Genomic DNA, 13,522 nt, shown 5'->3' on the forward strand with positions numbered 1-13,522 from the left:
CAGCCACTCCTGCTATACAGACTGGGTAGTGCCCTTAGCAGGGGAACTCTATAAACTTGCCATAGACTTCAGTTTCTCTCTGTTTTTTATTGCTGTCCAATGTCCTCAGTTACTTATTTTAAAATTTTTGTCCAGAGTTTTAAATTATCACCTGTAGGGTGATTAATATGGTACCATCGACTCCATCATTATTGGACCAGAACTCTGCCTCCTGTATTCTTAAGCTTGGTTAATTTGTTCACCATCCACCCTGTCTTTTGGTTTAGAGTCCCAGTGTCCTCAGCTCAAAATAACCAGTCACTAGATCCAAATCCTGTCTCAGGAGTGCTCCTGAGTTGATTGATCCCTAACTTCCTTAGAGCCACTGTTTTAGATCAGGTTCTCGTTTAGCTGGTCTCCTTTGCCTCCCAGCCTCAGTCATTTCCCATACTGCTTGAGGTGTCTTCCTAAAAAACTTTCCTTATGATGTTACTCCCTTGTTTTAAGACCTCCCCCGCCCCAGCCCCTTGCCCCAGGCTCCTGCAGGATAAACTCTTTTTGGCTTGGTCTATAAAGCTGCTCACAGTGCCACTTATGTTCTGCTGCTGATCCACGAAGAACCAATGCTCCTGATGTGTTAGGCTTTTCTCTGTACTTGGACACATTAGAACTTTCCATGTTTTTGAATTTTTTGTTCTTTGTATCCTGCCTACGTTTTATCTGACTTTTCTAGATTTAGTCTTAAAACCTGATGCTAACATCCGCTCTTCTCTGGAATAGTTACCAGTCTTTCCTGGATGGTCTGCCTCTGTTTTCATCTCTCTTCTGAGTTCTTATAGCACTTGTAAATCTGCATTGACATGTTTTGACTATATCTATCTAATCTATTGACATAACCTCCTGTTTCCTTCAGTAGATTCAAATCTCCTTGGACAGGGTGTTATATCTTTGAAATATGGGGGGTTTTTTTTGGTATCCATAGCATCTAGTAAGCATTGTATATCCTGTGTAAATTCTGTTTTTTTTTTTTTTGATCATATTACAAAGAATATTTTTCAGCAGTGGTCTTCAAACATAGTGATTTTACATATAGAAATCAAAGGCCACAGACCCCAAAAAGGAAACTAATCAGCCAGTTCATACACTATTCTGTTATTTATTGTTTCTTTAGGAACAGTTACCTCTACGTCAAGCACCCCTATAGAGTTCTGCAAGAATGGTGGAACCCGGCAAAATGGCAGATGCATTTGTCCAGAAGAGTGGAAAGGACTGAGATGTACAATCAGTAAGTTACTTGGGATAATACTAGGGTGTGAGATTTAGGTGAATCTTACGTTTCTAAGGACAGCAGCAAAGCTTCTCGAAGTTCCTGTCAATTGCCATAGTAACAATGGGCATAATGATCACGAATTTAAGATGTGTTTATTAGCTGAAGAGTAAAAACTGAGTTTTCTTGTGCTATTTACCTGTATGTTCAGTACACTGCCTTTATTTTCCAACTGTCAAGTTTCTCTGTAAAACTAATGGTTGCTCTTCTTTCTGACTGCAGTGTCTACTATAGGGCAATGGGTAATATGGTTTTCCCAGGTCCTTTCAAATGGTAATATGCCATGTTGCTGCTGCTGCTGCTGCTGCTAAGTCGCTTCAGTCGTGTCCTACTCTGTGCGACCCCATAGACGGCAGCCTACCAGGCCCCACTGTCCCTGGGATTCTCCAGGCAAGAACACTGGAGTGGGTTGCCATTTTCTTCTCCAGTGCATGAAAGTGAGAAGTGAAAGGGAAGTCGCTTAGTCGTGTCCGACTCTTAGCGACCCCATGGACTGCAGCCCACCAGGCTCCTCCATCCATGGGATTTTCCAGGCAAGAGTACTGGAGTAGGGTGCCTTTGCCTTCTCCGAATATGCCATGTTACATCATTTCAAATATCATAATTCTAACATATTTAACTTTTCTGAAGTCAAGATGCATCTACTTGTCCAAATATCTACTTAGGTGAAGTTTTTGTTTTTTCTATCTTTCTCTTGGAGAGATATTATTAAATCAGTGGCTTGACTTCACTCAATGGTATCTCAGAATCAAAGTTAAAAGCACTTCTTGATCTGCAGTGTGCTTCCCAGCACTCTATACACTTCATGCTGCCTGCTAAGGATTCAGAGCCTTAGAACTCACTCCTATAATTTACAACATTCTGAACAGCCCGGGTACCCCACAGAAACCCATGCCTTTGGCTGTTTGCTTTAACCTCCACCCTCGATCCCTTTGCCACTGTAGGCTCTATATCTTTGATTTTCAAGGTTCCAACTAATGTAATACACTATCCTTTCTGATGTGTTAGTGATCACATCCTACCTATACTGAGTTATATATTGTGCACATTTTAACTGAACCTGTTATATAATGTACTAGTTACTGTAATGGTAGTAACTTAAGTAGATAAGAAAATATGAGGTTGCTGGGTGGTCAGTGAGGCCTAAAAGCCTTCTGTTACCCTTCAAATTACACTCTATAGGATTTGAACTTTGGCTTTAGTCTGGTTTGAAATTCAGAAAGAAAAATGATGAAAATTAATAATGAAAAATTCTTGATGATGATGAATTTATGATTCAAAAATATTTTTTCTTTCCATTACAGTTAATTTCTGTGAAAACAGTACGTATGGGAGGTTTACTTTTAACAGAATTCCCGTGGGAAGATATGGATCTTCCTTGCAAGTATGTGATGAGAGCACTCTAAACGGTATGTGCTTTCCCAAGCATCTCCTCTGTCTAGGCATATGAATTGCGCCACGGGATCATACCTATCATCTCTCCAACTAATTTTAGATCCCTGAAAGAGGCATCAGGGAAGATTTTGTTGAAGGCATTGGCTCCCTTTCATGATGCCAGTGTTCAGAGTTTTGGGTGTTAACACATAATTCCAATTTTCCTAAAAACTAAAATATAGATCAGTAGTAAATTCCTTTTAATTCTTCTTCAATTGATTTATTCTTGAGGCCCCCTCCATCTCCTGGAGTTTGACCAAGTTGAGATCTGTTCTCTCAGTTACATAATTTATCTCAATTTTAAAGATTAGCTAGACTGTGGATTTATACCATATCTACTTTGAGACTTCATCTTTCTAGGTAGAAATGCAGTTGAGTCTGTCCAGTTAGTAGTCCTTCACCTATTTGAATATTTTAGTTTTTCATCTTGGAATATTCTCTAGCTTCAGCATACCTTTCCTGAAGTGTAACAATGTTTTTTGCATAAAAGCTTTCCAAGAATAAAGGAGCAAATGATATTTTTTATTTCTGATATGCATTCTGATGATATCCAGGATTTTGATGACATATGTGATTTTAATGCCAGATTGGGTAATATCTTCTAAGAGTAGCCCTTTAAATTCATGGACTCCTTTCCTGACAGCTTAGAGCCCACTGTGCCATGTGATTTCCCTAAATGTTTTAACAGCTCTTAGTTAGTATTGATTTTTATCTGACCAGTCCCCTTGCCTCTCATACCTTCCTGTGGGTCATCATTCACTTCCTGCAGAACCGGATATCTCAGTAACTAACTCTAGCTTTTTTATGCAAGTGTTTGATTGAACTTCTGCCAATAATGAAACTGAGAAAATGTTCACATTTTATTTAGATATTTATTTCTATATGTGTCAAGTACTCTTTGAAGCACTAAATAAATTACATGTATTGCTCCTTCCAATGCCTTTCTTTGCTTTATTCTAAGAGATTATTGAGACCAGCTTTCCATTTGCCGAATCTAAATTGCCTCTGCCCACATATATTACACTTATTCAAGTATTCATTATTCTGTTCTTTACATAGTTATTTCTAGCTTCTTGATAAGAGCTCAGAGGTAAAAGAGGAGCTTCAATTATATTGGTCCTTACTTCCAGTGATATGTCAATAGATACATAATGTCTTAATTTTTATGTTTTTTATGTCTTAAATATTTCATTATAATTTACAAAAGAGATGTGGCTACAAAAAATAACTGTGCTATTGAACTGGGAAGAGTAAAAATATCAGTTATATACCCATCAAGGGATATCACAATTGCTTGAAATATATTACATTTTTTGAACAAGAGAATCACCACCTTTCACTTGGTTATGTATTTTTCTTTCCTTAGTAATTAGTATGAAAATGTTTGTTACACTTATCTTTGAATTTCAGATTGAGCCCATAAAATAATTTAAATATATAGATTTCTAGGAAGGGAGGATCAAGAGGGAGGGGACATATGTATACCTATGGCTGATTAATGTTGATGTATGGCAGAAACTGACAAAATATTGTAAAGCAATTATCCTTCAATTAAAAATAAATAAATTTTAAAAAACGATATAGATGTCAACAATTGGTAAATTTGCTTTTAGTATTATATTAATAATTACTTCTAATTAATTTGGCTTTATAAAATACTTTTAATGATTCTGAGTGGATAGATTCATACTTGTAAGTAATATAGAGGAAAAGATGCATTTGAACTATGGCCACATAAAAAATAATATCCTACATAAATGTTTAAAATTTTCATTATGCCATAGAGTAGAAGTGGAGTGATCATATAAGAGTGAATTTAACCTTCTGCTTTAAGTGTTATAGGAGCAACCTCTAGTTTTTGTGTTTCTAGTGGTTGCCCCTTAAGCAGCTACCCAAAGCTGTCCTGAGAAGAGTTCACCTACTGATCAGCTGTCCCACTAATGACAACTGGCAGTGATTTTATCTATTTACAGCCTCTTAAGTACTAGCCAGAGGAGGACGTTGAGATGCCGAGGCTCAGGTGATAATCCTAGGAAATAAACCTGATGATTTATTGAGAGCCAGTAACATACTCTGTAGACGCTGCAAAAACTGTGGAACTCTTTGCCTTTCACGTGTTACCCAGATTTGGGTGAAGAAGGAAAGAGCACTATAGAATTCAGTATCTATATAGTCCATGGAATTCTCCAGGCCAGAATACTGTACTGAGTATCCTTTCCCTTCTCCAGGGGATCTTCCTACCTAGGGATCAAACCCAGGTCTCTCACATTGCAGGTGGATTCTCTACCAGCTGAGCCACAGGGGAAGCCCAACAATACTGGAATGGGTAGCCTATCCCCTCTCCAGCGGATCTTCCCAACCCAGGAATCGAACCAGGGTCTCCTGCATTGCAGTCGGATTCATTACCAACTGAGCTATCAGGGAAGCCCATATAGTTCAATCTCTAGGAGGAATTTTTCACATTGTTTCTGGTCTTTCAGACTAGTATGCTCTGTCATATCCAATTCAATGCCCTTATGTCCCTTGTTTTTGGAAGGCAAACCTTCCTTGCAGACTTCAAAGGAAGAAAATAGTTGACTGATCTTTTGAATTCCAGATTTAAAAATCTAGACAAGTGGTATCTGCCTGAAATATTCATGCAGTGACTGGCTGATTCACTTTTCCCTTGCTGTGTATCAAAATATCCCAAACTTACTGCCTGACAACAATAAAGATATAAGCTCCTCATAGTCCTGTGGGTTGACTGTGGCAGCTGGATTGTGCTGGAAGGTTTAAGATGATCTTATTCACATGAGGCTTTGGTGCTGCCTGTTGGCTGGAGGTCTTCGGGTCTCTTTCACATGGCCTTTCACCTCCAGTAGATTAGACCTGCTTCCTTACATGATGGTCTCAGAACAGTGTTCCAGGAAGGCGAAGACCTAAAGTTCAAGTCTTCCTGATGATCTAGGTTTTGGAAATCAAACAATGTTATTTCTACCACATTTTGTTGATCAAAGCAAGATTCAGGAAATGGAGGAACAGACTTCACTTCTTGATGGGAGGAGCAGTAAAATCATATTGTGAAGGGGTTATGTACTGGAGTAGGTGGTTGCTTCGATTTTTCCAAGTATTCTTTATTTCTTCTTTTCTTTAAAATTGAAGTATAGTTGATTAACAATATTGTGTTAGTTTCATATATATAGAAAAGTGATTCATATATATATATATATATATATATATATATATATATATATATATATATGTGGGCAGGGGGGCTTCTGTGGTGGCTCAGATGGTAAAGAATCCGTCTGCAATGAGGGAGAACTGGGTTCAATCCCTGGGTTGGGAAGATCCCTGGAGGAGGGCATAGCAACCCACTCTAGTATTCTTGCTTGGAGAATCCCCATGGACAGAGGAGCCTTGCGTGCTGCAGTCCATGGGGTCGCTAAGAGTTGGACATGACTGAGCAACTAAGAATATGTGTATGTGTATTCTTTTTTTGTTTGTTTCTTTTCCATTGTAGGTTATTACAAGACATTGAATATAGTTTCCAGTGCTAAACAATAAACCTGGGTTTTTTAAAATCTATTTTACATATGGAAGTATGTACTTGTTAATCCCATAATCATAATTTATCCTTCCCTGCTTCTTCTTTTTATTAAAGCGGGCAATCCGTTGGCAGTTCGGCAGTGCAGTCTTAATGAAAATGGAGAGATAGAATTACAAAATGTGACGATAGGAAATTGTAATCAAACTCTGGAAAACTTGGAAAATCAGGTAGGCTATATGTTCCATGAGATGGGCAATGGGGAAAAGTTCAGACTGTACATACTCTCTGTTCTTCAGATACTTGATGCGAAATTAATGCTTTCAAAACTCTCAGACTAGAAATAGCAAAGACTATTAACTAAAACCATCCTTATATTTTAAAGTTGATATCCATTTGTGAAAACGGACAGTTGGACATGTTTGTTTGGCAAAGGTCAGCAAATGATAATTTATATCATATTTTATTTTTTAGAACTATTTCAATATTTTAAATAGCTGCATTTTACATTTGATATATATTATAAAGAAAACGAAAATATGTCTTTTCTCACTTTACTTTTGGTATTGTACATTTTTTTTTTTTTTTGTTTTTTTTTTTTTAGCATTTTAGGCTTTTATTTATTTATTTATTTTTTTTTTTATTCTTCCAATTTTATTTTATTTTTAAACTTTACATAATTGTATTAGTTTTGCCAAATATCAAAATGAATCCGCCACAGGTATACATGTGTTCCCCATCCCGAACCCTCCTCCCTCCTCCCTCCCCATACCATCCCTCTGGGCCGTCCCAGTGCACCAGCCCCAAGCATCCAGCATCATGCATCGAACCTGGACTGGCAACTCGTTTCCTACATGATATTTTACATGTTTCACTGCCATTCTCCCACATCTTCCCACCCTCTCCCTCTCCCACAGAGTCCATAAGACTGTTCTATACATCAGTGTCTCTTTTGCTGTCTCGTACACCGGGTTATTGTTACCATCTTTCTAAATTCCATATATATGCGTTAGTATACTGTATTTATGTTTTTCCTTCTGGCTTACTTCACTCTGTATAATAGGCTCCAGTTTCATCCACCTCATTAGAACTGATTCAAATGTATTCTTTTTAATGGCTGAGTAATACTCCATTGTGTATATGTACCACAGCTTTCTTATCCATTCATCTGCTGATGGACATCTAGGTTGCTTCCACGTCTTGGCTATTACAAACAGTGCTGCGATGAACATTGGGGTACACGTGTCTCTTTCCCTTCTGGTTTCCTCAGTGTGTATGCCCAGCAGTGGGATTGCTGGATCATAAGGCAGTTCTATTTCCAGTTTTTTAAGGAATCTCCACACTGTTCTCCATAGTGGCTGTACTAGTTTGCATTCCCACCAACAGTGTAAGAGGGTTCCCTTTTCTCCACACCCTCTCCAGCATTTATTATTTGTAGACTTTTGGATCGCAGCCATTCTGACTGGTGTGAAATGGTACCTCATAGTGGTTTTGATTTGCATTTCTCTGATAATGAGTGATGTTGAGCATCTTTTCATGTGTTTGTTAGCCATCTGTATGTCTTTTTTGGAGAAATGTCTATTTAGTTCTTTGGCCCATTTTTTGATTGGGTCGTTTATTTTTCTGGAGTTGAGCTGTAGGAGTTGCTTGTATATTTTTGAGATTAGTTGTTTGTCGGTTGCTTCATTTGCTATTATTTTCTCCCATTCTGAAGACTGTCTTTTCACCTTGCTAATAGTTTCCTTTGATGTGCAGAAGCTTTTAAGGTTAATTAGGTCCCATTTGTTTATTTTTGCTTTTATTTCCAATATTCTGGGAGGTGGGTCATAGAGGATCCTGCTGTGATGTATGTCAGAGAGTGTTTTGCCTATGTTCTCCTCTAGGAGTTTTATAGTTTCTGGTCTTACGTTTAGATCTTTAATCCATTTTGAGTTTATTTTTGTGTATGGTGTTAGAAAGTGGTCCAGTTTCATTCTTTTACAAGTGGTTGACCAGATTTCCCAGCACCACTTGTTAAAGAGATTGTCTTTAATCCATTGTATATTCTTGCCTCCTTTGTCGAAGATAAGGTGTCCATATGTGCGTGGATTTATCTCTGGGCTTTCTATTTTATTCCATTGATCAATATTTCTGTCTTTGTGCCAGTACCATACTGTCTTGATAACTGTGGCTTTGTAGTAGAGCCTGAAGTCAGGTAAGTTGATTCCTCCAGTTCCATTCTTCTTTCTCAAGATCGCTTTGGCTATTCGAGGTTTTTTGTATTTCCATACAAATTGTGAAATTATTTGTTCTAGCTCTGTGAAGAATACTGCTGGTAGCTTGATAGGGATTGCGTTGAATCTATAAATTGCTTTGGGTAGTATACTCATTTTCACTATATTGATTCTTCCAATCCATGAACATGGTATATTTCTCCATCTATTAGTGTCCTCTTTGATTTCTTTCACCAGTGTTTTATAGTTTTCTATATATAGGTCTTTAGTTTCTTTAGGTAGATATATTCCTAAGTATTTTATTCTTTCCGTTGCAATGGTGAATGGAATTGTTTCCTTAATTTCTCTTTCTGTTTTCTCATTATTAGTGTATAGGAATGCAAGGGATTTCTGTGTGTTGATTTTATATCCTGCAACTTTACTGTAGTCATTGATTATTTCTAGTAATTTTCTGGTGGACTCTTTAGGGTTTTCTATGTAGAGGATCATGTCATCTGCAAATAGTGAGAGTTTTACTTCTTCTTTTCCAATTTGGATTCCTTTTATTTCTTTTTCTGCTCTGATTGCTGTGGCCAAAACTTCCAAAACTATGTTGAATAGTAATGGTGAAAGTGGGCACCCTTGTCTTGTTCCTGACTTTAGAGGAAATGCTTTCAATTTTTCACCATTGAGGATAATGTTTGCAGTGGGTTTGTCATATATAGCTTTTATTATGTTGAGGTATGTTCCTTCTATTCCTGCTTTCTGGAGAGTTTTTATCATAAATGGATGTTGAATTTTGTCAAAGGCTTTCTCTGCATCTATTGAGATAATCATATGGTTTTTATTTTTCAATTTGTTAATGTGGTGTATTACATTGATTGATTTGCGGATATTGAAGAATCCTTGCATCCCTGGGATAAAGCCCACTTGATCATGGTGTATGATCTTTTTAATGTGTTGTTGGATTCTGATTGCTAGAATTTTGTTAAGGATTTTTGCATCTATGTTCATCAGTGATATTGGCCTGTAGTTTTCTTTTTTGTGGGATCTTTGTCAGGTTTTGGTATTAGGGTGATGGTGGCCTCATAGAATGAGTTTGGAAGTTTACCTTCCTCTGCAATTTTCTGGAAGAGTTTGAGCAGGATAGGTGTTAGCTCTTCTCTAAATTTTTGGTAGAATTCAGCTGTGAAGCCGTCTGGACCGGGGCTTTTGTTTGCTGGAAGATTTTTGATTACAGTTTCAATTTCCATGCTTGTGATGGGTCTGTTAAGATTTTCTATTTCTTCCTGGTCGAGTTTTGGAAAGTTGTACTTTTCTAAGAATTTGTCCATTTCTTCCACGTTGTCCATTTTATTGGCATATAATTGTTGATAGTAGTCTCTTATGATCCTTTGTATTTCTGTGTTGTCTGTTGTGATCTCTCCATTTTCGTTTCTAATTTTGTTGATTTGATTTTTCTCCCTTTGTTTCTTGATGAGTCTGGCTAATGGTTTGTCAATTTTATTTATCCGTTCAAAGAACCAGCTTTTGGTTTTGTTGATTTTTGCTATGGTCTCTTTTGTTTCTTTTGCATTTATTTCTGCTCTAATTTTTAAGATTTCTTTCCTTCTACTAACCCTGGGGTTCTTCATTTCTTCCTTTTCTAGTTGCTTTAGGTGTAGAGTTAGGTTATTTATTTGACTTTTTTCTTGTTTCTTGAGGTGTGCCTGTATTGCTATGAACTTTCCCCTTAGGACTGCTTTTACCGTGTCCCACAGGTTTTGGGTTGTTGTGTTTTCATTTTCATTCGTTTCTATGCAAATTTTGATTTCTTTTTTGATTTCTTCTGTGATTTGTTGGTTATTCAGCAGCGTGTTGTTCAGCCTCCATATGTTGGAATTTTTAATAGTTTTTCTCCTGTAATTGAGATCTAATCTTACTGCATTGTGGTCAGAAAAAATGCTTGGAATGATTTCTATTTTTTTGAATTTACCAAGGCTAGCTTTATGGCCCAGGATGTGATCTATCCTGGAGAAGGTTCCATGTGCGCTTGAGAAAAAGGTGAAATTCATTGTTTTGGGATGAAATGACCTATAGATATCAATTAGGTCTAACTGGTCTATTGTATCGTTTAAAGTTTGTGTTTCCTTGTTAATTTTCTGTTTAGTTGATCTATCCATAGGTGTAAGTGGGGTATTAAAGTCTCCCACTATTATTGTGTTATTGTTAATTTCTCCTTTCATACTTGTTAGCATTTGTCTTACGTACTGTGGTGCTCCCATGTTGGGTGCATATATGTTTATAATTGTTATATCTTCTTCTTGGATTGATCCTTTGATCATTATGTAGTGACCTTCTTTGTCTCTTTTCACCGCCTTTGTTTTAAAGTCTATTTTATCTGATATGAGTATTGCTACTCCTGCTTTCTTTTGGTCCCTATTTGCATGGAAAATCTTTTTCCAGCCCTTCACTTTCAGTCTGTATGTGTCCCCTGTTTTGAGGTGGGTCTCTTGTAGACAACATATGTAGGGGTCTTGTTTTTGTATCCATTCAGCTAGTCTTTGTCTTTTGGTTGGGGCATTCAACCCATTTACATTTAAGGTAATTACTGATAAGTATGTTCCCGTTGCCATTTACTTGATTGTTTGGGGTTCGAGTTTATACACCGTTTTTGTGTTTCCTGTCTAGAGAATATCCTTTAGTATTTGTTGGAGAGCTGGTTTGGTGGTGCAGAATTCTCTCAGCTTTTGCTTGTCTGAAAAGCTTTTGATTTCTCCTTCATACTTGAATGAGATCCTTGCTGGGTACAATAATCTGGGCTGTAGGTTATTTTCTTTCATCATTTTAAGTATGTCTTGCCATTCCCTCCTGGCTTGAAGAGTTTCTATTGAAAGATCAGCTGTTATCCTTATGGGAATTCCCTTGTGTGTTATTTGTTGTTTTTCCCTTGCTGCTTTTAATATTTGTTCTTTGTGTTTGATCTTTGTTAATTTGATTAATATGTGTCTTGGGGTGTTTCTCCTTGGGTTTATCCTGTTTGGTACTCTCTGGGTTTCTTGGACTTGGGTGATTATTTCCTTCCCCATTTTAGGGAAGTTTTCCACTATTATCTCCTCAAGTATTTTCTCATGGTCTTTCTTTTTGTCTTCTTCTTCTGGAACCCCTATGATTCGAATGTTGTAGCGTTTAATATTGTCCTGGAGGTCTCTGAGATTGTCCTCATTTCTTTTAATTCGTTTTTCTTTTATCCTCTCTGATTCATTTATTTCTACCATTCTATCTTCTAATTCACTAATCCTGTCTTCTGCCTCTGTTATTCTACTATTTGTTGCCTCCAGAGTGTTTTTAATTTCACTTATTGCATTATTCATTATATATTGACTCTTTTTTATTTCTTCTAGGTCCTTGTTAAACCTTTCTTGCATCTTCTCAATCCTTGTCTCCAGGCTATTTATCTGAGATTCCATTTTAGTTTCAAGATTTTGGATCAATTTCACTATCATTATTCGGAATTCTTTATCAGGTAGATTCCCTATCTCTTCCTCTTTTGTTTGGTTTGGTGGGCATTTATCCTGTTCCTTTATCTGCTGAGTATTCCTCTGTCTCTTCATCTTGTTTAAATTGCTGAGTTTGGGGTGTCCTTTCTGTATTCTGGCAGTTTGTGGAGTTCTCTTTATTATGGCGTTTCCTCCCTGTGTGTGGGTTTGTACAGGTGGCTTGTCAAGGTTTCCTGGTTAGGGAAGCTTGTGTCGGTGTTCTGGTGGGTGGAGCTGTATTTCTTCTCTCTGGGGTGCAATGAAATGTCCAGTAATGAGTTATGAGATGTCTATAGTTTTGGGGTGACTTTGGGCAGCCTGTATCTTGAAGCTCAGGACTGTGTTCCTTTGTTGCTGGAGAATTTGCTTGGTATGTCTTGCCCTGGAACTTATTGGCCCTTGTGTGGTGCTAGGTTTCAGTGTCGGTATGGAGGCATTTGATGAGCTCCTGTCAATGAATGTTCCTTGGAGTCAGGAGTTCCCTGGAGTCAGGGTTTGGACTTAAGTCTCCTGCTTCCGATTATCGGTCTTATTTTTACAGTAGTTTCAAAACTTCTCCTTCTATACAGCACCATTGATAAAACATCTACATTAAAGATGATAAGTTTCTCTACAGTGAGGGTCACTCAGAGAGGTTCACAGGGTTACATGGAGAAGAGAAGAGGGAGGAGGGAGTTAGAGGTGACCCAAATGAGATGAGGTGAATCAATAGTGGAGAGAGTGGGCTAGCCAGTAGTCACTTCCTTTTGTGCACTCCACAACTGGACCACTCAGAGATGTTCACGGGGTTATACAGAGAAGAGAAGAAGGAGGAAGGTAACAGAGGTGGCCAGAAGGATAAAAGGGGGGAATGAAAAGGAGCTAGACAGATCCAGCCAGTAATCAGTTCCCTAGGTGTTCTCCACCGTCTGGAACACACAGAAATTCACAGAGTTGGGTAGCGTAGAGAGGGGTTAGGGAGGAGACACAGGCGACCTGGTGGAGAAAAAGGAGGGTCCAAAGGGAGAGAGAGCAGTCAAGCCAGTAATCTCACTCCCTAGTGAAAAATGGGTCCTGAAGATTGGGTCCTTAAAGGTACAAAATTGGTAACAAATACATAAAAGCGAAAATTAAAAATCTAGAGTAGAGTTTGGAATTTCAAAAATACGATGTTAAAGAAAAGAAGAAGGAAAAGAAAGAGAGAAAGAACGAACAAACAAAAACAAACAAGGTCGTGAAAATTATAAAGAAAGTACAGGTACAAAATTGATAACTAATACCAGAGAGCGAAAATTAAAAATCTAGAGTAGAGTTTGGAATTTCAAAAATACGATGTTAAAGAAAAGAAGAAGGAAAAGAAAGAGAGAAAAAATGAACAAACAAAAACATACAAGGTCGCGAAAATTATAAAGAAAGTACAGGTACAAAATTGATAACTAATACCAGAAAGCAAAAATTAAAAATCTAGAGTAGAGTTTGGAATTTCAAAAATACAATGTTAAAAAAAAAAAAAGAAGAAAAATAAAGAGAGAAAACAAACAAACAAATACGAACAATGTCACAAAAA

General features: G+C 37.4%; 1 protein-coding gene across 1 annotated transcript in view; it reads left to right on the plus strand.

Annotated features, from left to right (window-relative positions):
• ADGRG7 (adhesion G protein-coupled receptor G7) overlaps positions 1–13,522 on the plus strand; it is a 71,140-nt gene that overhangs the window by 18,992 nt on the left and 38,626 nt on the right. The window contains exons 2-4 of the mRNA XM_027552069.1: positions 1,151–1,264; positions 2,611–2,715; positions 6,384–6,496. Of these exons, the coding sequence (XP_027407870.1) occupies positions 1,151–1,264; positions 2,611–2,715; positions 6,384–6,496 (332 nt within the window). The remainder of the gene's footprint in view (positions 1–1,150; positions 1,265–2,610; positions 2,716–6,383; positions 6,497–13,522) is intronic.

This window comes from Bos indicus x Bos taurus, chromosome 1 (assembly GCF_003369695.1).
Source record: "Bos indicus x Bos taurus breed Angus x Brahman F1 hybrid chromosome 1, Bos_hybrid_MaternalHap_v2.0, whole genome shotgun sequence".
Classification (NCBI taxonomy): Eukaryota; Metazoa; Chordata; class Mammalia; order Artiodactyla; family Bovidae; genus Bos; species Bos indicus x Bos taurus.